Raw genomic sequence first — 27,826 nt, 5'->3', positions numbered from 1 at the left:
CACACCTGCCCTTCAAACATCTGTCTCTTTAACTCTTCAAAGATGGGTGCAAAATGTCCTTGTGCCATGGTAGTGTCATTTTGCCAAAGACACAAGTGATGCAAATGCACTGGGTGTCTCCAACAACTTGGTGAAAATAAGAAAGTGGTGAGTTGGTTTTTAGCTTTGCTTTTGTTGTGTTCTTTATTAGAGGTAGCAAATATGAGATACCTGCTTCATTGAGCAGAAAACTGTATTAAAAATAAACAAATGGAGCCCATGGCCACTGTTTTTATCTGTTGATGGCCAGCTTGGCTGCAGATGGACTTGTGCTGTCTTCTCTCCTCATATCAGAAATGAATTTAGTTGTGAAAGATAAGGGGGCTGTGCCAGTTTCCTGCTGTGCTCAGTAATTAACAATGAGTAAATATTTCTCCACTTTATCTCCTTTTTTTTGGTATCTTTGATTTTGCCCAGCCTTTGCTAAGGTTCTAAGATATTGTCTGTAGAAGTGAAGAATTGTAGTTGTCTTCTTCAGCCCTAATCTTTTTCCTTGACACAAGAATTTCTTTCCTTAGCATAGTTCACTTGAAAAAAGGTGGTTTTTTACTTTACTGGGGAAAAAGCCTGAGGAAGAACCTAGTAGACTCCTTTACTTTGTCTCTGCTAATGTTGCTGGAGAATAACTCTGTGTAATGGAAGTAATGTCAACTTCCCTGGTGACAGAGCTCTTTCAGGGTTGATCCAGAAGTGGGAACAAGAGGAAAGAAAAAACTGTTGGCTGCTCCACAAGTACCAGAAATTGCAGTTGACGTTTCTTGTCCTGCAGTTTCTGAAGGATGCTGTTCCTTGGGAGCATTGGAATCAGGATGGGTAATTCAGTGTACGAAACCACTGAGTGCAATTCTCTCTCTGTCTTTTTCTTCTCTTGAAATGGCATTTGGATTTTGCTTTTTATACCAGACTTGAAAGAAGTGGGATTTTTGGATGATGATGAGCTGCTGTGAATTTACTGTGCTGAAGTGAAGCTGATGCTCATGAGGATGAGAGGGCACTTAAAAGCTGGGTGTTCAGGAGTGCATGTTTAGCTTAGCATCTCAAAAACGTTTTGTAAGGGTGCAAATAAATGGGGCAAAACATGCACATGTTCCTCAACACATTATTTGCACCTTTACATCCTGCGGTTGTGTTGCAGTAATCCATTTACTTTCCTGGCGGTGTTTCTGACATGGTTCCTGTGACTTCAGCAGGCTGCAGCAGTTCCTGCTTCCTGTTTTACATGTAAATGCTTAGTTGCAGTGCGTGTGGGCAATCCACAGTATCCCATTTAGTACTTCATGGTTGTATCCATAAGTGCTGTATTTAGGGCTTCACAGAATCAGTGCTCAAGTTAGATACAGTTTGATAAAATCATTGTTTTGGAAGAGATTTGACTCAAGCTTTTTCTTCTAGTTTTTGCAGAAACAAAATAAAATTGATGCAACCTCTCTTAAGGGGAAAGAATGCATTTTAAATTGAGCCTTTTCTATTAGTCAGTGCTTGTGTTCAGTTAGTGCTCAGCTTACTAAGGGTTAAATTGCTCTAGAAGACACTGAGGTGAGGTCTTTTAAATTTGGGCTGAGGCTAGAGCATTTTGCAATTCTGTTTGTCAGTGATTTAACCTTCCAGTGTCACTAACACTCAAATGCAATTTTCACATTTGGTGGGTGTTTGGTAGCCAGGTGAAAATTGCTGGACATTCTCGAGATGTGTCATTTTGTTTAAAGCTGTTAAAAGGAAACTGAGCAGGAAAAAAAAACAGAGCTCTGTAGCCAAAATCTCCACCGACAAGCAAAAACAGGATGGATGTGAAACCAGCTCTCAGGTCATTATTTTAGAGCTGGTTGTTCGTTAAAACTGAGTTCCTGCAATTGTTCCCAAAACTGATGCGTGGTGTGTTTTTTAAGAAATAAGAGTGCTGGAGACTTTGGATTCTGTGGAAGAAGGGCTTTAGTGATTTCAGACAGTAGGAAACAGATCATTTCATTTAGCACTTTAAAGGGAATTGTCACTGGCTTTGCTGCAATACCTTTTCTCCCCCGTGTGGTAAATAGAACTTGTAAAGCTTCTAGAGGTGACTGGTTATGTCTGCGTTCATCGTTTGGTGCTCATGACAGAGCTCAAAGCTGGCGTAATCTTTGACCTTCCTGTACTAAATTGTGGAGTTTTAGGCAGTGTTTCTGTGTCCCATTATGTGGCCTGGCATACTTGTGTTGCAGTAAAGTCAGAATTTCAGTTCTTCCTAACTGTGTGAAACATGGTTTCTAAAACAACTGTTTGCAGATGCCAAGGAACCTGCCAAGAATCTGTTCAGTGCTGAGATTGTCTTGAGTTTGGGGCTGGGAGGTCTTAGGGAATGTGGGAAGAACTTGCTGTCACCCCGAAGGTTGGGGTGCTTCATTTTGGGCGTGCTCTGAACCTGTGTGTTCACTAAAACAACAATCACAGTCACACTAAAATGAGAGGGACCAAAGACCCCTTGGCAGGGTTGGCTCAGCTTCCCCTGGCTTAGCGGACCCGACCTCCAGCACTGCCTTCCACAGTTATTTCTTAGTCCAATAAGTACTGAGAGATTGGAGGTGGAGCAACGTGTTTGCTACAGGTTTGGTTAAGGAGTGACTCTTACCAGTTCCTGGTGATCTCTCTCTTGCAGTTTTGGAACCCTTATTGCCATTGGAATTACTGTTTGTGCAGTGATTGTCATTACTATTATTCTGTGCCTCACCTGTTCCTGTTGCTGTCTGTACAAAGCATGTCGAAAACCACGGCGTAAGTAGCTCTAGAGTTATTTCCTTTTTTACATCTCTGAAGAGGATTTTTTTTTTTTTATCCCTCACGGAAAATTGTGTTCCTATAATAGGTGGAAATACTCTGCTTGGAAGTTGCAATACCTAAATGTTAAAAATAAGCATTTAAGCTGCTTCAGAATGTGAAGTTGCAGAGAGCTATTTTTGAATATTTTCTGAGCATTTAGAAGTTCTCTTCCCTCCCACCATGCGGGGGGTCTGGGAGTTGTTTGGGTTTTTTGTTTGGGGGCCACCAGCACTAACTGTGTTCCTTTTCCTTGCCTGTAGCTGTGGTGACCACCACTGCCACCACAACGGTGGTTCACTCTGCCTATCCCCAACAACCAGCAGTGCCACCCAACTACCCAGCAGCTCCATATCAAGGCTACCAGCCCGTGGCTATCCAGCCCCAGCCGGGAATGCCGGTGGCTCCGTACCCTGCGCAGTACCCTCCCCCTTACCCCATGCAGCCGGCGGGACCCCCAGCTTACCATGAAACTGTGGCAGGTAAGGCAGCACCGAGTGCTTCTTCATCTCTTGAACAGCTAAAGAGACAGTTGCTCTGCAGAAAATCTTGTGTTATTTGCATTTATTATTTTTTGAGGCTGTGTTAATACAAATGTGAACAAATTATGTAAAACCCAAGTTATGGCGGGTGCTGTTTTTCACCCTGGAGGAAATTTCCCTACCACGTTGCTATGTTAAGCATTGCCAGAGGAGGTGTGAGCTGGAGCTGTACTGGCAAAGCTTGGCAACATGTGGGACTGTCAGTTGATCCAGCAGAATGTTTTACTAATTCAGCTGACATTTAATATTAAAATCAAAGCCAGTTAACATATATATATACACACACACACATATATATATATATATACGTGAGTTGGATGTTTCCTCATTCCCTTTCTAATCTAATATTTGCTAGCTCTATAAGAGCTATATAAGAGCTCTATAAGAGCATGTAGTGGCGGGACAAGGGGGAATGGATTCAAACTAAAAGACAGTAAGTTAGATTAATTATTAGGAAAAAATTATTTACTGTGAGGTTTGTGAGGCCCTGGCACAGGTTGCCCAGAGAAGCTATGGACACATCTCTGGAAGTGTCCGAGGCCAGTTTAGATGCAGCTCTGAACAACCTGGTCTCATGGAAGGTGTCCCTGCCCATGGCAAAGGGGGGTTGGAAGGAGATGATCTTTAAGGTCCCTCAGGCCATCCTGTGATTCTGTAAGGTGTTTTCACTGATGGTATTTTCTAGTCACTATCTTTGTAAACTAGCAAGTATCTGATGAACTTCAGAGAAGTCTGTTGACAACTTGCAGTTAGAATTATCACAATCTTCTTTCTTCAGCTTTCCTTCTTCAACAGCATTGTTTTCATGCAGCCTTATTGTTGCAATGACTAATTCCCACTTCTGCTGGTAATAGCTGTTATCTGAACAGTTGGCTCCTGGCTGCTCAGAGGGGCCAAAACTAGGCAGTTACCTGTAGGAACTTCAAGCCCTATTACAGACTTCACTGTTCATCCTTCTAAGTAACAAGGAAAGTGTAGTCCTGAGTGGTAGATAATGCCCTTAGAAAGTAACTGTCAGGACAACTCGCATACGAAAAAGACTTTTCACAGTCTGAAGCACTTGGAAACCAGTTAGAAATTGTACATTAATAATGTGCAAACCAGCCCCACGTGTGAAAACACTGACTTGCCAGGACTGTTGACTCTTATTTTTCTGTTATAAATGCCAAAGAAGCTCTGGGTTTTATGAGATTATACCAAAGTGCTTTGGCTTCATCTTTTTCATATGAGGGAGCCAATAAATTAGTCATTTAACTTATCCTACTCTCTAGTTTCTCAGACTGTTGCTGGTTTGTTAGTTCTTAAAACAGTTGTTTTGGGTTTTTTTCTGGGAACATACCAAAGCATTTTCCATGTTGGCAGCTGAAAATGCCTCAGAGTGAGAGTTCTTTTCTTCATTTCTCCTGTCTGTTAACCAAGGAGCAGGCTCTTAATTAGGTCGCATGCCAGGGGAGAATACCTGCTCTGCCACAGGAGCCAAACCCACTCACTTTACAAGATCAGCAGAAGATAACCACACTTGCACTTTCCAGGGATCTGATCAGGTGCTACTTGAACAAGCTTGTGCTGCTTGACAGACCTGAAAATGAAGATGCCACTTGAGAGCAGCTTTTCTCAGAACAGTAGAAAATAAGGATCTCTTCCAAGGGATACACATCTGGTATATAAGTCAAAAACTCTTTCACGTGCTCAGTAGTGATGGGATACTTTCTCACTGCTATTTTACTTCCTTAATTAATTCTCTGACACTTAGCAGGAAAGCATTTTCTCTGGAGGAATCCTAAGATGATTCCTCTAGTACTTTTTCTTTTGCCCAGTGGTTTTTTTTTCTCAGCACACTATCAGGTATATCCTGTTGTTTGTGCACCCCTGACTTCCACTGGCTCTTTTTTTGGACTAGATCTGTTCCTTTTCTTTAGACTAGGTTCTCTCCTGAAGGCTGCTCATGTACACTCAGCATCAAAAAAGCCCCAAAGCCAACAAGAACAAAGGTTTTTGTGATCTTACTTCTGAAATGCAGGTGTTTCATGAGTGAGCACGAGCTGTTTTCAAGTCCAATTAAGATACTGGCTTTAGTTGAACCTCTTAACTGTGTGCTCAAAACAGAAGTTGCCATTTTATCTGTAGAATTCAGAATGTACATTCTACAAATCTGATTTTTCTTGTGTTTTGCTTTTGCAGCTGGTGCTGGAGCCCCTTACCCCACCCAGCCCCCTTACAACCCTGCTTACATGGATCCTCAGAAGCCCATCTATTGAAAAGCTCTTCTACTGTGCTTCTGCGTACAAAACTTTTCAAAATATAATTTGTTCTGTTTACACCATGCACCTGTACTATATTTTTCTGGAAGACAACAACCTTTTGTTCAAGTAGAGTGAAAATCAGTTCAGTATCTTCTTTTTTTTAATGCTCCAAGGAAGGAGTATTTTTCTTGCAGAAGTTAATTTATACCTCAAGCAAATACAAAAAGAGATTTTGCTCTAGATACAATGAGAAAAGTGAGAAGAAGGGGTATTTCAGAAATGCAGCACCACGATAACATTTGCTGTGCAATGGTCTAATCTGAGCATTGTCAAATACCCAAAGCTGTAGCAATCTTTTGCACAGTATTAAAATGTAAAAACATAACCTCTAAGCAACTACCTGATATATGTTATGTAAGTTCTGGCTGTTTTGAAGCTACTATTGTTAGGTAAGATACCATTTAATACATTTCATTTACCATTCAAAAGGGAATTTTCCTTTTTTGCAACACCTTTACCTTTGGTAAAGGGTAGCAAACCATGTCTAGTTGTCTTTGAACTAGTTCTAAATAGCACGAGTTGGTAATTTCCTTGTTTTGTGTCCCAATTTTAAGGCTTATAAACTGTGCCTCCATTGGGTGTTACAGCTAGAAACTAACAAACTCTCTGCCACTTAATGGACCAAATAGATCAAAAGCTGAAAACCTGAAAATTCTTCATAAAAATTATTGGATGAGTATTTCTTGTTCAGGTATTATTGGCCAAGCTTGCTTCAGCCATCTGTTGTTGATGAGTTTGGAATTAAAATCAGCCCCTTAATCACATGTTAAGCAGGAGTACCTTGGCAGCATTCAGTCCTGCCTCATCACAGGGAAGGAATTTATTTTACAGGAGAGATGGGATGTCAGCAGAAGATTGGGGTTTTCAAAAGCCTGGGGTTTTCCACTGTCTCTAGTGGGAACTGTAGGTGGCAGAAACCTAAGAATTACAGACCTTTATAAACCCAGTCAGCTTTGGTATAACGATATGCTGGGTGAGGGGACACAGTGGGGATTAAACCTCCCTTTTGTCTTCAACATTCCCGTAAAGCTGAGCAGAGAATGAGAAGTCAGGGAAAGGAAGGATTTGGTCACAGCCAGGTAATGTATTTTTAAGAAGGTGATGCTTTCAGTCATGAAACATCTTGAGATATCCTCATGACTATTACCACTGCTGAGGTTTTAGGCTTTATGAATCTTCTATTGCTCAAACAAGGAGGTTTTTTTTTTTTCACTGTCCTCAACAATTCTGTCTTTTCCAACATTGAAATGCAATTTGTTTTTATTCGTCATAGAACTATGTAGTTATTTGTATGTATCACTGTGACATAATCAGTGAAATAATTTTAACATATCTTTTACACTGATAATACTTTTTTTAGAGAGGCCATTGAGCTGTTTGTCCTGTGATTCTGCATTTGGGGTATATATTATTTGGTGGCATTGTTTTACCTCACAGAGTGGATGGAAATTGCTGCTGTCAAAGGCAGCCTTGTTCCTATTCCTGATTTTTTTAGTCTATTTCTGGATTATTCCAATTCTTTTTTTTTTAAGGAAGTTTTCAGGGCATTTCAGAAGAAACTTGTAAGACAAGTTTTTACATTGGGGTTCATGATAGCCTGTGCCCCTGTGTTACACCTCTTTGAGTGTTGAAGTTAATAGCATGAAAAGTGCCAAGAGGCACTCACAGAGCATGTATCCATGTATCCTGTGTCTGTGTATTCCTCCTCTTTCCTGCCTGTCAGCTGAGAAATCGGGCAGAACTTCACTACACTGTTAGGTGTTACATGAGAACAACCAAAAAGGATGGTGTCTCCTGTATGGTGGAGGAAGTGTTGCCTTAGAAATCCAGAATGTTTCTGTGTGGGAGGGCACTGAGTAACTGCAGAAATAAATCCCTTGCTATAAATCCTACCCCTGGTGTTTATTCATGGAGAAATTGGGCAGAGATTGTTCCAGCACCTTTGTTAGACTGGGTGGAGCCAGGCCAGGGAGAGCACAGGTGCAGTGTCCAGTGTGGGGCTTCCTGAGGTGGTTACTGTGCCCTGCTCTTCCTGTCCCCCACCTGGTGTGACAGAGGGAGCAGTTGGTGGCAGTCACAGTGTGTTGTGTTTGGGTTGTGAGAGGGAAATCTGCAATTTCATGGCAGGTTGGCTCAGTCATCCTTGAGGACATAGGAGGAAAGTAGAGTGGCAGCAATAAAAAGACATTCCCAGATGTGAGGTTTTGGTGTGGAAGTTGTACAGACCAAATAGATGGTCCTGAGTTGCCACTGCTCTGTGTGGTGGTGGGAGATGGAGGGGTAGGGTTAAGGAGCCTGAAGATGAACATCTTTCCTTCAGTGGACATGTGCAAATGGTAACTATATACAAGTGAAGAGATCAATCATTAATATACAAGGGACTGCTTTAGCAGTACTAATTCGGTTACGAAACTTACTGAAAGAAAATTATCCAGTTCACAATTAATCAGATATTTTCTTATTGTTAGTGCATTAATCATCATTAACAATGAGGTGTAGGACCAGATTTTATTTGGCTCTTGCCCTGCAGCCTTGTTGAAGCTTGTTTTCAAATACTGAAGAGAATGGGATGATTACAGAAAAGGTGGAGATGATCCATAAGTTTTGAGTTTAAGCACTGCTGATGAGTCAGTTCCAGTAGCTGCTGTCTTCACGTCATTTGTTCTCCACAGTGCTGTAGGGAGGGGGAGGGAGCTAAGACTTTAAATGTTGATATATCTTTTTTTTTTTAAATTCTGTAAGTGCCTTTGTTTCAGAAATGTTCTGTGAAATTAAAGACAGTAGAATATTGAATTTACTAGATAATCATTGTTGCTTTTGTTACATACTGTAACCTTGCTTTGTATGTTGTTTGTAGGTTAAACATAAGTATTCAAACCAAATGGCATAAACTCTATGCACCTTTGTAATAAAGGCAGTGTTTGAAGTACATTCTGTCAACTTGGTTTTCTTAGCCTCATTTTGAGTATTATTTAGGGGTGTATCTGCAAAGCTACATTTTACTTCATTGTGTTTGACAGCTCATGTTACTGAGTGTACTTTAAGTCACCTTGTATCATGGATATCACTTTTGGTGGTGGAGACTGAAGCCTAACCAAAATCACAGGTCACAACATAAAGCAAGGACAGTGTAAGCTCCTGAATGATCCTCTGACAGGATGTTGCCAAGCCAAATTCAAAAGGATTGATTGCAAGGAAGTCTGTAATTTCATTAAAGTTTAATATCTTCTCAGCCTGTTTAGACTTGTGTGTTGAGTATTATGCCTCACTCATAACTTGAGCAATTCAACATGAGGTAAGTGATGCTTTCTACTCTGTGTGAAAATGTTTTTGCTGATGTGTTTGTGTATTTTCTAGTTTTAAAAAAATGCTTTAGAAAGTTTGCATTCACTTTCACCTGAAAATATTTTCTTTGAGCAGGTCAAGAATACTCTATATGTGACACCATGCAGCAGGGAATTGATGTTTAGTGTACCACCATTATTACCTTGAATTGCCAGCTACGTTCTAATGTAGCATTTAAAAGAAAAAACAAAGGGAGAAACACAGAAATTTAAAAACCCCCCACAACCACCCAATCAAAACCCCACAATAATTGGGTAGTTTTGTAGTGTTCTTGAATTTGTTGAAGTCTCAGCTGCAGGCTGATAATGTGTTGGAGATGCATATAGATAATTTCACTTCCATTTTTATTTCACATTTTCTCTTAGTTGACTGGGGGCAGCAGACAAAGTGCATGCTCCTAAAAATCTGAATCTAGAAAACATGTAATTAATATTTGTGCTAGAAATGAGACCAGGAAAATTGCAGTTATTTGTGATGGTTTTGTTGGCACTCCTTTTTAGTTCATCTGTTTCTCTTTTCCCATGACTTTTAGCAGGTGCACCTGTGCAGTATGGCTGAGTTTGAGAAGTGACAGGCAGCGAAGTGCTCAGAGGAAAGCTGTGTGCCTTCCGCTCTCTCTGCACATGGGGCTGAGGAGCAGAACCTGGGTTTTGATTAAAACCTGCAGATTCTCTTAAGGAGTACATAGGGTTTCAAAGGTACCTTCACCCTTTATTGCAGCAAAACATTGCATTGGAGAGCAAACTGCTGAAATGAAAAGTTGAGAGTCCAGGTTCAGGTGAGGAATATTGCTGGTTATGTTTTCATGGTATTTAATCAGCAGTTGTTGATGGTAGTGTGAATTTTTCCAGAACAAAACTTGGCATGCATTTAAAATCTCTGGCAGGGTTGTGTGGGAAGAGCTGGACACACAGGAGGGAAAAACTTAAGCAATTATTGTCAAACAAGCAATTCTTGCCTGTTCTATTTTTTCCAAGCATGGAAACTCAGTATTGTATCTCAGCACTTGTAGTAACTCACCAGGTTTGCTTTAGCCAGTGGTTTGGGGCCTATTTTTTTCCCTCTGGTTATTATTTGACCTCATCTAGTTGTTTCTGCAGCCTGTGCTATAGGAACCTGGTCAGATTTACAGCTGTTCAGTCAGCCATATAGGAGGGGAAAAAAGTGCATGAGTTAGACCTGTCAGAGGTGAGAGAAAACTGAAGAAAATGTTACTTTATCCTTGCAAGAGCTCAGGCTCCTGCACTGATGGAATTGTCTCCTCTGCAAAGGCAGCCCCAACTCAGGACCATTACAAACCATTATAAAATAACCTCTGGTAATCCCATTTCCCTTACTGCAGTCAAAATAACTTTAAAATCAGCTACTGGAGCCTTTTCATTCTAACACTTCTTGCTCCTGCAGTGGGAGCTCTGGTTCACTCTCTGATAATACCTTGCCCTTGCTGAGGGGTTGCAGCTCAGCTGTGCTGTGAAGGTTCTTGAGCAAAACAAATTGTTCATTCTCAAAACACCAACCTACAACATGATTAATGCATAGACTAAAACATGACTGTTTGTGTTACCTCTGTTAAGACACTCTACAGGCATTGTTTATTATATTCTGACCATATATGAAAACAAACTGGCTATTTCCTCTGAGTGTTTTCAAAAGCAGGTTAGCCTTTGAGCAGCTATTGCACTGAACTCTTCAGGACTAAGTTCTCAGATTAGTCTGTGCTCAGCAGTGCTGGCAGTCACGTTTCAGACTCTGAAGGTGCTGGCCCTTGCTCTTGGAAGCACTTTGATAAACTTCAGCCACAGTGGGTTTGTAGATCTTTATAGAGCTCATAGATCATCTTTTCAGTCTGCTAAATTACAATCAACAACGTATATTTTTTAACAATTTACAGCGGAAATGGAAGTTTGCATTTGCTGTTACATTCACAGTAGATAACTCACAGTCTGTGCAGGCAGAACTGCTGCCTTTGACCTTAACTGTAACCATTTGGCCATTACAGCCATAAATAATATTGCAGACTGTAACAAAAACATTCAGTGGTTAGGATGACTCTGTTCTAATTGTTTAGCACAGGCTTTTAAGTAGTAGCTCACACTGGTGGGATTAATATGAATAAACTCAGGTCAGGGATGTTGTGTGCTACAGGATGAGGTATTTTTTATTTGCCACCTTCACCTATGTCAGTTTGGTTTAAAAAACAGGGTTTTGAGGCCTGACATGACACAAAGCTGTTGTTTGGCTTCTCTGTGGGAGTTTGTTTCACCTCCGGGCTGGATGAGCTGCAGAGGCCCTTTCCAACCTTCACCAAGTCAATGATTTTGGGAGGTGTAGGAATTCAGCTCAATGAGCAGGAAAAAGCAGCTCTGGTGAGCTCAGCTTTCAGCCAAGGGAAAACTCTGGTTGCCCCACAGGCAAGAAAGCATGGGTGGCTGCTGCTGAGGAATGTGATAATCGTGTGTAGAACATGCCTAGTGCCTTTCCTTTGCTCAATACTTCATTGTTCAGTCCTGTGACTGTGCTTGATGCCAGAGTAAATTGCTTTTCTCACTTAATGCAGAGGCACAGCTTATCTTTAACATGTTGGGGAAATGGAAACTGGCCGTGGAAAAGCTGCTGTGCTGGGAATTCTTCAGGGAGTGAAGAACTGATGATCAGGGATAACCAGCTGTTGCATACATGATTGGATCTTTTTAATCCTGAGAAAAATTCCAGGAGAATGTAAAAAGGGGAGAATTACTGAAGGTCAGAACAATTTTAATCCTGACAAGATTGGTCACTGTAAATGTCTTAATAAATATTGAATTATGGTGGTTCTGTAAGTATATTTCTTTCTGCCTTTTCTCTTTAGGAGTACAGCCTCATTTTTACTTAGGAATGTGAATTTTTCAGTTACAGAAAATGCCTTCAATTTTAATAGCTATGGTTTAATTTCACAATACCGTGCTGTTACTGTAATTCCTGCCAGTGGAAGTGTAGGGTTTTGGGTCTGTTTGGTGTATAGAGGAGCCTGAGTTGTACTCCTTTGAAGTCCAGAGGTGGGGGAAAACTCAATGAGAATGTAAATGTACATTCTTGGGTGTTGTCTGTTAGAGGGGGTGGATGGGAGGGGATGCAGAGCCAGGAGGGAACAGTTACGAGCTTTCCTACCAGTTTTTTCCACAGATAACTCTTCTGTTTATATAAAGTTTAGCAATAATCCCCTTCTCCCTTTTTCCAAGTTGCCATACACACACCCTTTAGATGAAGCCAGGAATTTTTTTTAAACAACTTTTTATAACAGGATTGTTCCAACACTTTGGGATTCCTTAACTGGTTTTTGTCCAAACTCTTAACAGTTCATTTGGTCTGTTTGCTGAAATGGGTTAAATGTCTCTTATCTCTATGAACTCAAATTGTTTAGAGAAATAAAGTGGTGAGAATGGTTGAAAGGTGATGGCAGATCAGTTCGTTTTGGGATATTTGAGATACTGTGACTGTCCTCCCTTTGTTAGGACAGCTCTAAGGTTGCCCCTCACAGCAGGCTCACAGCCAGATTCTGCTTCACCACAGCTCCTGCTCATTGGGCTGCTCTTAAAGAATTACCTTAATGTTTATTTTGGTTTTGAGGAAGGAAAGAGTTCTTACATCCACTTTCCAGCTCTTCTTTTAAATCCTGACGACCAGGAAATGCTGTTTGGTGGTTGTTTTTCTTTTTTTTTTTTTTTTTGGGGGGGGGGGGGTGTGTGCTTTGTTTATTTGCTTATTTGCTTTACATTGACAAATCAAATGTTTTTTGTCACACCAACCTCCAGCATGTCTTGTCCAGGGCCCTGGCGGCAGTTCCAGGGTCATGACCATGCAAGCACACAGACTCGAAGGGCTTTGCTGCTCTGTGCCTGTGCATCCTTCCTTGGTGCATCTCAGCAGGAAAATGGCAGTTTTCCAGATGCTGCAAGGGACTTGAAATCTGTTACTGAGAGGAGCAGTTGGCAGCTTGTGTTTCCCAGCACCGACCTGGCCCTGCCTGGCCCAGCTGCTGCTCAGGAGAGGAGGAGGCTGAGCCCAGGCTGGGGGGAGGAAGGAGCTTTGGCTCTTGGGAGATGCTGGATTATCATCCTGGTTCTTCCTGCATAGGCATTTCTGGGCAAGTTCTCTTCCAAAGCAAGGGCCAAGCCAGGAGCTTGCTGAGCACGCTGGAGTGGGGCTCTTTGCTCCAGGGCAGGCCACAGCCTCTTTGGGCATGACCAGAGAACTGAGTGTTGCCCAATTTTCCAAGGGCTTCCTTCCCACTCTAGTACAGTCTCTTGTCCTCCTGGTACGTTGATCCAGGCTCATTCCTAACCAAGTCCCTGTTGAAAAAAGCTCTCCCATCTAAAAACACAAACCTGTGGGCTCATTTTAGTAACACTCTCATTTCCCTTTTTAGGGTCTAAGGCTCAGCTGATGACCTACAGCCCAGTGTGACAGTGAGGATCATACACGCTTCAAAGGGTGGGGCAACAGCTCTTTCTCCAATCTTTGGTGCAGAATCCTAGGAATGAGATGCTCCTTCATCTTCATTATGACCAAAAACCCCAGTCATTCTGCAAACATTTAAATATCCTTCTATTGCCTAGGATGAACTCTACCATCAACACTACCATCTTACTCTTTTAAGGTGAATTATAGAATATAAGTTCTAGTATTTTTTGTTCTGGCACCTCAGTAATTACATTTTCAGCAGATTCATGAAATTGAGTGAACTCAGGTGACCAATCCTCAGCAAGAAATCCAAAGCCCCATAGTGAACTGCCAACTCTTAAGTTATTTCTAGAAGGGTTTTTAAAATCACCATTGTTTACTAATACAAACAATACGAAAATTCTGGAAGTCACACAAGAAAGTGGTACAAAAGAAACAAGTGTGTTCTGATGCCAAACACCTGGGCACATTCAGCATCTTAAATTCAGCTGTAGTCCCAGTCAAATGGAGAGTAGAGAGGAATTTCCATTTCATTCACAGCAAATTCATACAGGATGAAATTCATAACCAGAACCAGTCATAAGCCATTGAGTGGGTTTGCACAGCAGTATCACTCTCTCATCAAAGTTCTTTTGCTTTCAGCTACATTTAGATGGCACTGAAATAATTACAACAAAGAAATGTGTCTGAGCTGTGCTGTGTTTGAGTGCAACCTACAATTATCACTTAGAAGGATGATTTAAAGTTCACATTTACATTGGCAGTGATGATTCAGATGAGGAAGGACAGATTTTTGCTCTTTGATTTTGGCTAGCTGGAGTCCATTCCTTGGTCTTCTGGCTCAGGAGGATACAGTTCATCCAAAATCAGCCCTGCACAAAACATAATAATGTTTCACAGAATGATTTTTTTGTCTATGTGATACAGTATAATTATAGCTGGTATCTGCACTTTAAAACATACTAGTAGAAGACTACAGCAAATACCATTTTTGAATGTGTCATGCAAACAGCTCTTTAGATTTGTGTTTTGTCACACAAACTTCTCCCCCTCTTTTCTTTAATGCCTTTTTAGGGACAGCTGCCACTACCCCACGTTGCTCCAAGCCCTGTCCAACCTGGCCTTGAACCCTTCCAGGGATGGGGCAGCCACAGCTTCTCTGGGCACCCTGTGCCAGGGCCTCCCCACCCTCACAGGGAAGAATTTTTCCTGCTATCTAATCTAAACTGCCTCCAGAGATCTAACCAACAACCAGCTGTGGTACTTGTTAAAAGAGAAAAGTGACAGAAATGAAATTTTTATTTCTGCAACATGGAAAAAAGCCAACATTTGACTGATTTTTACCTTCAGAGGCAGTCAGTTTTTGAGTCTTTTTCAGAATGGCCCTTATGCCTGGCATGGCTTGGTCATATTGATGGAGAACTTCCAAACAGTGTTCATGGAACAGTTTATCTTTCTGAGACAGGCTGTGCAAGAGTAAAACAGCATCCCGTAAAAACTGAATAACTCGTTCCTTATGTGCACACAAGCTGGTCTCAGATCTTCTAATCTTCATCCACTGTCTGTGCAACATTACAATTAGTGCCTTAACCACCTGCAAGAAGAAAAACAGTGCCTCAATACACAAAGTAAAAATACAGGAGCAGAAAACTTATTTCAGTATGAACTTTAGTGCTTCATCTCTTCAGACTTTCAAATTTCAGAATTTTTCTAGCAAGCCAAAGCAAGCTTCCTAGAAGGTGGCATCCTCTAAAGTACATGACACTTCTGTTCCACTACAGCAAAAAAAATAAAAGGGGCAAAAAGCAATTTCAGCATTGAGAAGTCTGAAGTTCTCAGCAGGCTAAAGTGGGGGCTGTGGTGAACGTACCTCGAGGTTGCACTGACAGTCTGTGCCAGGAAATAAAACTGCTGGTCTGGAGCACCACATGCAGCGTGTCAGGAGCCTGACTGTCTGTTACAAACACAGGCTGTGTTAGAGTGAGTTGTGTGAGTTGCAGCTAAGAAGAGGTAGAAATGATAATGCATTGCTGGTTTCAAAAATTGTTCAGGGGTTTGGGTTTTTTTTTGTAACTGATGATCTCATTTACCTTCAAAATTGTACAGGTTTTTTTTCCCTGTAACACTTTACACACACAGAATTTGCTTTGCACAGAAACCTTCTCAACTTTCTGATGAGCGAGGCTGACAAGGTCAGTGGCCTTTAATTCACTGCCTACAAATGATGTGTTTACACTTAATATAACGAGGCAGGTAGGGGCACAATGGAAATGGTTCAAAATTCTTTAAAATGAGGGAAGTAGAGCAAATAGAACCTCAAATAAGTCAGCTCTGTCTGTACAAACAACACAAATTAGGTTTAAAAGCTATTCTGTCTGTATATAACCATGACTGTTAGACAGCAAGTTAGCATTTCCATTGAATACCAGGAATATAAATCCTAAATCACTACAGAATGCCTTTTAGATGTAATAAATACAATCAAAAGGAAACACAAATCTTGCTTCTTTTTACTCTTCTATTGATCTAAAAGCAAAATAAAGCTTAGTGCTGAACATCTGCAGCCATCCTAGGATCTTCCTTGTTTTTTTCAGTCACTTAAAAGACTATTATGACCAGTGCTCTCTTTAAGGGTAGTTACTGATTCAGTTTCAAGCAGGTCCTTTCAAAAATCAATGTAATCCCTTACTGCAAGCCCATACTTGCAGTTTTGTATTTCAGCTAGAGAAAGAACTTGTTTTCATTCAATTTGTGTGTTGTCCTGCTCCTCCCACTCCCCCAACTGGAAGGAAAAGGAAAGAGCACATGGACAGTCAGCCGTGGTTACCTCTTGCTCCAGCTGAAGCCAGAGCATTTCAGATGCTGATTTATCTGGTCTTGATGTTATGTACATGTAGAGTGCAAGGAGAAGGCAAGTGTCTGAAACAGAGAGAACTTTGTTCTTTTCCCAACCAGCCACTTTTTCATGACAAAGATTAATTCTATCAGGCAAGAAAACATTTTGAGTGCTATCCTAGGACTTGTGGTACAGGCCCAGCTTCTTGCTTTACTTCACACATCTTCAGCAGTGCTGAGGAATTGGTATCCCTAAACTTCCTCTTTGCCTTTTTGGCAATCTTGTCCTGGTTCATTCATAAGGAAGTGAACAGAGGCCATTTGTCATGCAGAACAACTGAAATCCCTAAAATCAACAGTGCCATGAGACAGACAAATTTAACTTCAAAACTCCTCAAAAGCCCCTTCTTCCCTCATCAGCCTTAAATACACAATCTAGAAAGTGATTTTAAAGTGGCTATCAAAAGCACTGCTTGTAGACAGATACCCCAAGACAAATACTCTCCAAGTCATAACCAGAAAACAAGTTTTCAGGTAACATAGCTTTTTGCCTTCTGGGGTTTCAGCACCTTGGAGCAAGGCCTGTTCACATTGCTTTTAGTCATGGTAACAGTTCTCTGTGTCCTGCAGTCTTTTACCTGAATGAGAACAGAGCTGAGCAACCAACACGTGGTGCTGAGCAAGAGCACACAGGAGTCTCACAGTCAGAAGCACAGCAGGCAGAGGGGTCTCGGGACACAGACAGCGCTGCAGTATCTGGCTACTCAGTAAGTGCTGGAAACTTCAAAACAAAACTTAGTTAGGAATAGGAAGTGCAGTTACAAGTTGAAAATACACTGTTTTTTGTAGACAGCATCATAATGTGTGCTTTTTTAGCTATTCAGAACATTCCTGATCTCAAATCATCCATCATAAATACCAAGCATGCTGAAAAAGTTACTTTTGGCAGTCAGTCTGCAGCTCACACTAGCAGTTTCACCTGCCAGAATGAGATCCTATGCTTTCCTTCCTTATGCACCTCCCAAAAAAACCCCAGAATGAATGTTATAAATACTCTGATCTGCATGTGGCCTTAAGAAGCTTCCTCACTTTTAATGTGGCAACAGCATCTGCTTCATATGAACATCATCAGCAAACCTTGTTACTGATCAGGGATGATTATTACACTCATTAACAGAAAAGGCAGTAGAAAGATCCTCAGCTGCTTCTCAAAGGTGATCTGAGATGTGATTTCTCTCATACATGGCACAACTTCTACTGAAATCTGCCCAGATGAGTTTCAACAGAGAATGAAAACTGCTAAACAGCAGACTCTGAAATAATTTTCAAGCTATTACTGACTTACTTTATTAACAAGTCCATAGTTGAATTTTCAGCTAATTTCACCAAAACCTTTAGGCTTTGGCTTAGGATATTGTCAGTCTGGGAGCCCCTTGCAGCAGAAAAAGCTAAAATCTGAAGCAGCTTTTTAAACAAAGAATGTTGAGCTCGATCATTATTGGGAGGATCCTGTGGAGCTGCAGGAAGCCCTCCTTGTGTCCTGCTCTCTTCTTTATTGTCACACTGATTGTCACACGACACATTTTTGTCCATCTTGGAAATCTCTTCATCTCCAGCAGCAGAACTTTTTTCCACTTCAGCAGACAGCAGTGTGTGGACAACATCCCAGCTGTAGAACACCAAATAATAAAGGATCCCCAGTGATACAAGAGTCATTTCTTCAAGAGACAACCTGAAGTCCTCCTTGCTTGACACTGTGTTTGTGCTGGCTCTGGAAGCAGCAGCTGGATGGGTCCCACAAGCTCCATTCCCGGATGTGTCCCCAAGCTGCTCTGCTTGGCAGAAGGCACCAACGTGGTGCTCCACCAGGGGCAGGAGATGCACAGCACCTCGGATCCTGCTCTGTGTGAGGGGCAGGAGCCCTCCCTGGCCTTCTGCTGGGCCTCCTTCAGATAATCCTTCATCCAGAGCAATCAAGTTCAGTCCTGTTATGGCCAGTTTTTGAGCTTCTTGCAGGGATACAAGAGGAGCGATTCCTTCTTGAGTTGTCCTGCTGCTGGGGACTTCCGTGGGCTTCCTGTCCAAATAAAAGTAAAAGGGACATGCTTCACAAGAAAAGGCAGAGAACAGAGTTGAAATCTGAGTTATCCATATTATGAATTGAATAATGGAAAGGACGGAGTACTGAGAGATGTCTGTTTCCAAAAGAGAAAGAAAGGGGGAAAAACATCATCCTGCTCCTTGATGCCTGCATGGAAGAGCCATTTTGAAGCATTCTAGGTTTCATTACTAATAAAATAACCTATCAGAAAAGCAAAGGTATTTCAGGAGCTACAGCCTAATTCTGTAAAGTGAAAAGCTGTTATAATTAATATCCAATATTCATATTTAAATGCTTTACCAGGAAATATAAATACATCTTGGAAAATTGCACTCAAATTGTACATTACAAATTGAACACAGTTTCTATTCCGAAGATACAAAACCAACTTCTAATCACATTTTCAACATTTTCTTCCCCCTTAACTCATGATCATATTTCTGTGCTTACCTCATTGCAATGCAAGCTGCTAACAGCTACTCCCAGGTTTAGTTCTGTGCCTTCCCCTAATAGATAATTAACCTAATTTATCTCTTTGTGATGTTCCACTGTTTAGTATCTGTGATAATCAAAGATGCAGAACGATGTTCCAAATTTTGCACTAAATGGCCTAAGCAGAGCAGGATTTACCACAGGGAATGAGCTGTCCTGCATGACCAAGTGTTTCTTAGTACAGAGAATGCCACTGTACTTGAACATGGCAGATACAGTTTAACAAAGAAAATAAAACTTACATATCCAAAGAGTTGGGCGGCAACACAGCTCCAGGTAGAGGCTCAGAGTTGCTACTGAGAAGGTGGCAGAGTCCTAGAAATGACCCAGGGACAATGGGCTGCTTCATCAGTGCATTCAGCAAGATAGAACCTGGAAGGATACAGCGTTTTCATTGGAGTAGCTTTGCCATCATCAACAACAAAAAACTAGTATTTCAAAAGATCAGCCTTCTTTAGAGTGCTCTCAACCCCAAAATGTTTCTTTCATTATGAATCTTCTTTCTTAACAAGAATTTAAGATACTTAAATATAAACCAAATTATCTTTAGAGGTATTTTAATTATGATCCCATATTAGCAAACTAGCTCGAGCCAAGTGATCACATATCCCAGCTGTTCTGGTAGCTTGCCCTCCATTTTCCATTCCAGACATTGAAATTATGTGATAAAATTCCACTGCCAACTGTCACTAAGATAGTACCCTGAAGGACTGTTGAAAATGCTTATTATAGTGCTTGGGTTTTTTTTAAATACGCTTTCCCTGGTTTGATTTCTGCATTAACAGAATTAAGTTACCTTGTGTATTTCGTTTGGGGACAGAGTTGTAGGAACCGTTTTTTCCTGTTGCTTTGTGCTGCTTCAGGGATGAAACTTCAGGAGGTGTTATCTTACTCTCTGAAACAAACAGGGATTGTGAGAACATAGATCTGCACACAGCCTTTACACACACTCAGCCACAGAAATAGATAATTTTTTAATCATCTCTATATGTCATAATTACCAGGCAAACTAAAACCAAAAGCCTTGCAAGGTTCAGAAGAAAAGTAAACAAATGTATTTTTTCAAACAAATAGGCATATTGAGTGTTGTTACCATTACAAACAGTAGCAATACTAATGCTTTAAGGCTACTGCATTCTTCTTTTTGCTGGAGTTCCTACTGCCCATATTTTCAGAATGAACAGTGTAACTGACAGCAACACCTCAGATTTTTTGTGACTGCAAGTAAGGATTAGTTGATGATACCACATTGCTTCCATTTATTATTTCCCATTGCTATAAAAAAAAAATCACTACTTTTGTTTCATATTATAGCAATCTTCAAATACATGTAGATACTGATTTCCTAAGCTTTACTCAATGAATTTCAGGATACAATTTTGTGAGAATTACTGCCCTACATATAAAAGAGGAAATGAGTACATTGTTTCAGTTGCTTCTTTCAATATGGCTAAATATGTACCGTTTAAAATCCAATCCCCAAAAAGGTCAGCTTTAAAGCCAGAACAAGAATACAAAAAATGCATTAGCTGACTAGCAGACCAAGAAATAGGCAAATTATTTCCTATTCTTTATTCAATGAGAAAAGACAAATGAACAATTTGGATGTTTTAGTTCATCACACAATGAAGTTTTTTATTGCAGCCACTGGCCACTTCATCATTGACATCTTGGCAAATGGTACTAAGGTGTGAATTAAAATGATCTTCATGCAAATTTCAGTCATGGCTATTTAACTCCAGTTGATTTAAAGTAGAAAAAAATTTAAGCAAAACCAAAATAAAACAAATAACTGTGATCTGACTGCAACTGTTGACTCACAGAGCACCAAAATCCTTCTCTGAGGCAGAATGTTCACATGCAGCTAAAAATGTTGCAAGCTGTACATGGGTTTACCTTCTTTGATGGAAGTAGTTGGGGCCATAAAATTTCCTGAAGAACACGATGGCCTAGTGGACGTTTCAGCATTGAAGGATTCCTTTGTAGGAAAAGATCTTCTTCCAGGCTGTGGAGAACATCCTTCTGATTTCACTTGTACTGCAATATTCTTTTTAGGGCTAAGATAAAAAGACTAATCAGTATTTCTTTTGTAATTATTTTATTAAACAATGTGTTTTCTTTGCACTGATGTTTTAAAGATACTTCACTATAGCTCTGAATTTCTGTCACAGATACAAGGAAGGCTCTTTTTGAAAAAATTCCATAGATGTCATCAGACTTTTTTGGTTGTATATTTTAAAGACAACAGAGCTAGAGTTACACGAAGAAACAAAACCTCTTCAATAGTTTTAAGCACTATGTATTGCAAAAATGAACACAAATTCCTTTTCCAACCCTCCCTACCTTGTCGTTGGAACTGCCTGAGAAAGGTGTTTATTTCTTTCACAGTTCTGAAGTCGTGTTCTTAATTCATTCATTTCTGCATCCTTGAACTGCAGCTCTGAGTGCAAGGACTGTAACTGAAAGAGGAGGTCAGGACAGTTTTACTGTTACCATTCAGAGGCGGTGCAACTGCAGAGCAACTGAGTTACCATAAGAGCTCGAGATCACTATCTGCTTACTGTGAACTCTGCACAAGATGGCCATTTTTATGAACATTAGTCCAATTAACACCAGCTGAGAACCAAGTGCCAGGAGTTCAGGCAAGAAGCTTTTGTGAGTGGCTAAGACAGAGCAAGTGCCACGCAGAGCATGGCTACAGTGAGGCTGGAACTGCAGAGCCAACTGGACAAAAGCAGCCACTGTCCTCTTCAGGGCTTGCACAAAGATGACTGCAACAGGAATAGCAATCTGATCAGAGCCACAAAGCATGTTCTGTCACTTTTCCCCACTGTAAAATACATTTCAACTGCAATGCTGTTGGGATGGCTTTGAAAAAGCAACAAGTGAATGAAAACCTCTACCACCTGAATTTCACTCCTTTATTTTGGCAGGGAAAACCCTCAGCGAGTTCTTACAAATGCTTTCTTCTAGGTAAGAAAATAAAAGCATGCACTGTGGAAATTTCACACACATGTTCTTTGATTAAATGGTGTGTGACATCATTAAGTCATAAATCAGCTTCTGCACGTGATCTGCAGGTAACTGACATACTTACAAACCTTTTTGGAGAACTCTTTTTCTTTTTCACTTAAAAACTGAGATTTTTGCTGCTCCAGTAGCAGGTATGATCTTTTCTGTTCCTCCATAGCATACTCCATCTGCTGCATTGAGTCACGCAGAATTTTAATTTCTCCATTTTTAGCAAGAATTTCATCCTGCATTTCTTTCAGCTGCAAACAGAGGAATTGCATTAAAGGATGGATATAGCCAAAAGTATGTCTTTGCATCAGTATGTGGTTGAAAATTAGGTGTATTTGTAATTTCTAGGGAAAAAAATACTCCTGGTAACCCAGTTCATAAATTCTACACATGTTGCCTCTAATCTTTCTCTGATGAAATCAAACTCAGATGCTGTTTTCTTTAATTAAAAATGACAAGACCATCCTTCTCTTTCCCCTTCTCTGCAATTACATTTTTTTTTTAAGTGTTCTAGTCACACACATCAGTAATTTATTCACTCTTTGGATGATAACGGATAATTTAATTATACTATTGCATCCATCAGGACAGCCAACAAGCACTCTGTCCTGAGACAAGGTACCCCCCCAGACAGTATCTTCAGGACATACTGAGTCTCTAATACTTCCTGAGCAGCCACCACCACTCAGAGACAAGACTTTGGAGGGATAATAAAGAAGTTACTCAGAAAAGCAAGAAGAAAAAAGCAGAAGGACACTTCTCTACAACTGTAAAATTATGGTTTAACATGGTGTACACATAGGAGATTCCCTGATAAAGGTGGATATAACAGAGCTGGGAAAAATGCAGAGAAGGGAGGGAAGGATGAGAAAGGGAAACAGAGTATCTCTTTCCATAAAGAACCACCAGAAGGTAAAGTAACATAAAGTCACTTAAAAGTCACGTCAGGTCTTCAAAGCTTTTAAGTTGAACAAAACAACTCCAGCTGACTGACTGACAGGCAGTGAAATTATTTGATAGGGAACAAATAAAACTGAAAAATTAGCTTTTGCTAATCTGAAATGACCAAGAAATAAAATATTGCTCTCACTCTTTAATATTACTAGAGCTTTTCCTAGTATAATGGTTTTAACACACCCCTGGATCACAAACATTATTGATCAGCTTGATTAGAATTAAATGCTTGGATCTGGATTTACTCCCACCTTTCAGTTAGTCCTATCAAAAATGTGATATTCAGAGGAGAGGGGAGGATATTGCCAACCTTCTGTTTGACTTCTTCATGCTGTGTCTGCAGCACTTCAAGCTGGAATGCATCTCTCATCAGACCATCTTCTGCTCTGCTTCCTGCTGCAGGGAAAAGCCAAAATCTGAAGCACAGATGATGTACGTACATCACTGGTGACTCAACACCAAGGTTTTGTTATTTGTCATTGCATACATCTGAATATCTTAGGATTTTACTGTCATTACAAACACATAAACTGCCTCATCTAATCACCACAGGAACTTTGCTGGTGGTTGTGCATCAATTCTTACAAAAGAAGAACCCCCCTACTTCAAATTTCTAACCACAGAAAACCAGCAAGATGACCCACAGCAAAGGCAAGCATTTCTTCTGAGATAACTTTAATTAATGGACAAACAAGGGTTCACTGAAAACTTGTTCCCCTGGTGAGATGACAGATGTGAGGGTTGCTGAAACACACTTAGATTATTCAAGCTCTCTAAGCTTCATTATGAAGAACCCCTGCTTTTGTTTTTTTCAAAGTAAACCTGAAAGTCAGCTGTTAATACAAGGCATGCTATGCACTTAGTAGTGGAAATTAAAGGGAAGAATTCTGAAAGCCAACATGCTACCAGAATATGACACCTAAAGCATGTTAAAAGTTTAGGAAACTAGGCTTTTTTATGTGGCAGGTTTAACATGCAGCACCCTCGTCCCAGGCTGGCATTACCTCCCCACACACCGGGGGCTCCTGGTGCCGTGAGATCAATGCAATGTGCCTGCTGGGATTGTTATTCTCGTTATTCCTCTGAATCCCAACCATCCCTCTGACAGCGGGGCTACCACCGTGGGGTGCTGGTGGCCAGGGGGACAGGCAGGAGCAAGTCTCCTAAGGGAACTTACAGGAAAGATGGAGCAAATCTATTTACAAGAGCATGTAGTGACAGGGCAAGAGGGAGGAGCTTCACACTGACGGAGATTTAGGTTAGATATTAGAAGAAATCTTCCCTGTGAGGATGGGGAGGCCCTGGCACAGGCTGCCCAGAGAAGCTGTGGTTGCCCCTGGATCCCTGGAAGTGTCCAAGGCCAGGCTGGACGAGGCTTGGAGCAACCTGGAGTAGTGGAAGGTGTCCCTGCCCGCGGCAGGGGGTGGGACTGGACGAGCTTTAAGGTCCCTTGCAACCCAGGCCATTCTGCGATTCCTAAAGGGACACCAAACCCTTTCGCAGCAGCGGGGCAGTGCTAGGCAGCCGCCGGGACAGACCGACCTTGCCGCTCGTCCCGGGGCAGCTCCGGGGCTCCCCACGCGTGTCCCGCGGGGCGGATCCTGCGACAGCGCCTGCGAGGCCAGGATGTCGATCTGCTCCAGGTCGTCCGCCGTGAAGTCATCACTATCCCCGAAGGGGTCCACGAACCCGGTCACGGCGCTCTTGGGCGCTTGTGCGGGGGAAGGCCGTTCCGGAGCGCCGGCGGGGCGGCCGCAGCCCCGCTCTCCCCGCAGAGCGCGGGGCCGCTCCGCTTGCGCGGCCCGGGCAGCGCCGCCATGGCGGGATCGGGACCCGCGGGGCCCACACGCCGCCGGGCCGCGCCCCCCGCCGCGCGCCGCGCCACCCGCCAATCACCACCGGGCAGCTTTCCCCGCACAGCCAATGAAGTGGCGGCGGTGCCAGAGCCGGCTGTAAGCGCCCTCGCGATTGGTCGTTGGTAGCCGACATGCAAGCTCCTTGTTTATTGGTCGGAAGGGAGGCGGGAAGGCTCGTCCCCTCAGCGGTGTGAGGGAAAGGCGGTGACGTCAGGCTTCGAGCGGTGACGTCGCTGTGAGGGTTGGGCCGATGACGTCACACCCCGCGCGGGGCCCTGGCTTCATCCCGAGCACGATGGCGTCACACCGGGGCTGGGAGTGCGGCCGTGACCCTTCCCGTGCCGCCGTGGCACTGCCGGCCACAGGCACAACTGCCCTTGGTAACCTGGGACCTCTACCAGATAAAAGTGCAATATTTGCAAAACTCCTGCGCTGAACCTCCACTGTTAACTTGCTTTTGTAATCATATTTTGCCTGTTTTTAAAGGTGGACTGGAAATGGAGTTTCCAGCTCCGTATAACTCAGGTGGGTGTGAGGTTACAGCTATGTTGATAAACCTTTTAAGTGGACCCTAGACCATAGTCTTGCAGCACATTTTAAAAACAGGGTTACAAATTATTTTCATTTCTATAAATCAGTTTACAAATCCCTTGATGGTCTTTTAAGTGAAAACCACTGTGTTAGTACCACAAATTTCCAATTCTGTCAGAGAATTCTGATTTCTCTTGTTCATTTCCCTATTTCGCATTACACGCAGGAAAATTAGATTATTACTAGGGTGTAATTTTCTTTATCCATGCACAGCCTGTGGCGAGCCAGCAAGGCCCAATTAGAAAGCCCTGAGGGTCATTGTTCCCAGCTGTGCTAAAGGGGCAGCAGCTGATCCCTATGGAATCAGCAGGTGGGAACAGCTGCATCTGGTCAGCTCAGGTGCGCAGAAAAGGGGCAGTCTCAGAAGGAAGCTGAGCTTGCATCATTTTAGTTTTGAGGTGCTGCTTGAAGGTGTTCTTTTTGTTTCTCTGAGAAGTTGTGTTTTGTTAATTATGTACCAAACTGGGGAAATTGTGGATGGGTTTGATGCTCAAATGCTGAAGGTACTATTATTTATGTTTGGGATTATTCTTTTTCTCCCTCTAGTGGGAATGGTAACATAATGTTTGTCTTTGTAGTCGAGCCCTAAAGAAAAGTTAGTTCTTGCTTTTAAGAATGGTTTTATTTCTTTTTGTTTAAAGAGAGATACTCTGATAAGACAGAGTAAAACCAAAATTGCTTGTTTAGTTTAAAACCTCTCCTTGTAATTTCTGGAGCTCTGTTTCCACTGCCTATATTTGTAGAGACATGTATTGAGAGCTTAATTTCAGTAATCTAAAAGGAACTTGATTTAGACATTACTTGGTCTTAATTCTGGGGTTTGGTTTTTGTTGGGTTTTTTTTTGTTTGGGGTTTTTTTATTTTTTAATAAATGAATAGGATTGTGCTATCATTACTATTTTTTTATTGTTGTTGCTTTTAAATAACAGTATACTCTTTGGGTGATATACCTTCAGTTTTACTCTCTCCTCTTCCTCTAGCTGAAGTTGAGGAAAAACAGAATGATAGAACGCTTGCACAAGCTTTATTTTTAACAAGATAAACCAAGACACCAACTCTGTTTTCCTCTACTCCAGGTGTTCCTGCTGAAGAGAAAATGACTTGCAGAGGATCAGAATAACAACAAAGTAAGTCTGAGCTGTAGAATTCATTTTAAATACATCTGCTTGTGGAACCATTTTTGGGCAGGGGGATGAAAGTCAGTTACCTATCTGCTGATTTCTTATCTTTCTGTGTCTTGCTAACATTGAGTCTTAAATCTGAAACTCCCTGAGGAGAACACGAGAAATCAAAGTGTGACTCCAGGATTACCTGAAAGCTGTGGCATCTTTTGATCTTTGTAGCTAGAAGTTCTTATTTCATTTGAATGTTCCACTAAGGACTAATGGATCCAGGTCCCAGACCTCAATCCATGTGAGCCGTTTTAGCATTGCCATTTGACTCTTGCAATACTTTTAGTTACCTTTCATTTGCTTTCTCCTTCTACCATTACTTTAGTTTCTCACAAGCAAGTTAAAACCAGGACCCTTACTGTCTGTCCTATCTTTAGCAGAATCTTGTCTGTCTGACCTAAGAGTAAAATCACTGGGAAAACTGGGCATTTGTGCGTTTATTCATATGGACCACACATTGTGGAAGGGGGGAGCTCTTTAGCATAATTAAGCATTAAGTTTAATAACTTATGACTGGATTTGGACAGTTCTTAGTGCTGTTAATGGTATGTTTATTCTTAATGCTAGCAAGAATTCCGTAAGTCCAATACAATTGTTGGTTTTTTGTCCTGTATTTTAATGAACCTGGACAAGAATGGGTTTGTGTTCTGATTCTCAAAACACTGAATAAATCAAAACTGGAGTAAGTGGATGGCTGAATCAGTCCAGGTACCAACGGAGACTTTTTTTTTAGCTTAATTCCTAAAATATGAGGTACTGAAATGCCAAGGGCACTTCCGTGAAAATTTGTTCTAACAAAATAGCATCTTGATCCAGACCTGAGAGCTGGTTAGGAGAGAAGTACTCTGGGTGTTGGGTAAATGTCAAGAGTTTTGTCATTTGCTGGTAGAGGGAAAGGAAATCCCACACTTAAGGATGACCTCGGAGTTGTATGGCTGAGATGGTGTGGGAGGTTTTGAGTCTGTGTTAGTACTGGGTCCCGAGAAACGAGAGGGGAAAAAGGAACGAGGCAGGATGACGGCAACGTCTGCCTGGCAGAGCGCTGGCGATGGAGCGGCCGGTGGGGCTGAGCGGAGCCGCGGCCGGTGGGGCTGAGCGGAGCCGCGGCCGGTGGGGCTGAGCGGAGCCGCGGCCGGTGGGGCTGAGCGGAGCCGCGGCCGGTGGGGCTGAGCGGAGCCGCGGCCGGTGGGGCTGAGCGGAGCCGCGGCCGGTGGGGCTGAGCGGAGCCGCGGCCGGTGGGGCTGAGCGGAGCCGCGGCCGCCCGCGGTGGGAACGGGGCGCGGGGCAGAGCCCGCTGCGCGCGCGTCTCTCCCGTTATTTCCGTTGGGCTCAACGCGAGCCGGAG

At 42.0% G+C, this 27,826-nt stretch overlaps 2 protein-coding genes across 9 annotated transcripts in view; one reads left to right on the top strand and one right to left on the bottom strand.

The window, feature by feature from the left end:
* The window catches only part of SHISA5 (shisa family member 5), a 30,180-nt gene extending 21,575 nt beyond the window's left edge, over positions 1-8,605 (top strand). For all 6 annotated transcript variants that reach the window (XM_019280296.3, XM_019280294.3, XM_039559022.1 and 3 more), the window contains 3 exons: positions 2,672-2,787; positions 3,093-3,311; positions 5,553-8,605. In XM_019280296.3, coding sequence (XP_019135841.1) covers positions 2,672-2,787; positions 3,093-3,311; positions 5,553-5,629 — 412 coding nt within the window. In that variant the 3' untranslated portion in view covers positions 5,630-8,605. The remainder of the gene's footprint in view (positions 1-2,671; positions 2,788-3,092; positions 3,312-5,552) is intronic.
* A 2,264-nt stretch (positions 8,606-10,869) lies between these two features.
* On the bottom strand, positions 10,870-24,664 carry LOC104683197 (ATR interacting protein). Of its 3 annotated transcripts, none has more exons than XM_039559016.1 (13): positions 24,405-24,664; positions 23,173-23,258; positions 21,989-22,159; positions 21,231-21,346; positions 20,784-20,944; positions 19,684-19,782; positions 19,130-19,259; positions 17,640-18,371; positions 16,933-17,075; positions 16,287-16,378; positions 15,330-15,413; positions 14,804-15,053; positions 10,870-14,331 (listed from the first exon to the last, which is right to left on the bottom strand). In XM_039559016.1, exons 1-13 carry the CDS (start codon positions 24,523-24,525, stop codon positions 14,270-14,272), a joined length of 2,247 nt encoding a protein of 748 aa, XP_039414950.1. In that variant the 5' UTR covers positions 24,526-24,664; the 3' UTR covers positions 10,870-14,269. The 3 variants fall into 3 exon arrangements, with proteins under 3 accessions (XP_039414950.1, XP_039414951.1, XP_039414952.1); XM_039559017.1 differs by having other exon boundaries at positions 23,173-23,255; XM_039559018.1 differs by lacking the exons at positions 10,870-14,331; positions 16,287-16,378 and having other exon boundaries at positions 14,959-15,053.
* Between the last annotated feature and the right edge of the window lie 3,162 nt (positions 24,665-27,826).

Source organism: Corvus cornix, chromosome 12 (assembly GCF_000738735.6).
Source record: "Corvus cornix cornix isolate S_Up_H32 chromosome 12, ASM73873v5, whole genome shotgun sequence".
NCBI lineage: Eukaryota > Metazoa > Chordata > Aves > Passeriformes > Corvidae > Corvus > Corvus cornix.
This window is presented reverse-complemented; position numbering and strand designations above follow the sequence as displayed.

Bases quoted from the DNA above. Each gene is read 5' to 3' on its own strand.
- LOC104683197 (XM_039559016.1), bottom strand. From the start codon at position 24,525: ATGACTTCACGGCGGACGACCTGGAGCAGATCGACATCCTGGCCTCGC. The intron at 19,783-20,783 runs GTAAACCCATGT...TGTTTGTTTCAG, and splicing joins AACTACTTCCATCAAAGAAG to AGAGTAAGATAACACCTCCT. The intron at 14,332-14,803 runs GTAAAAATCAGT...TGTTTTGTGCAG, and splicing joins AAAACTGACTGCCTCTGAAG to GGCTGATTTTGGATGAACTG.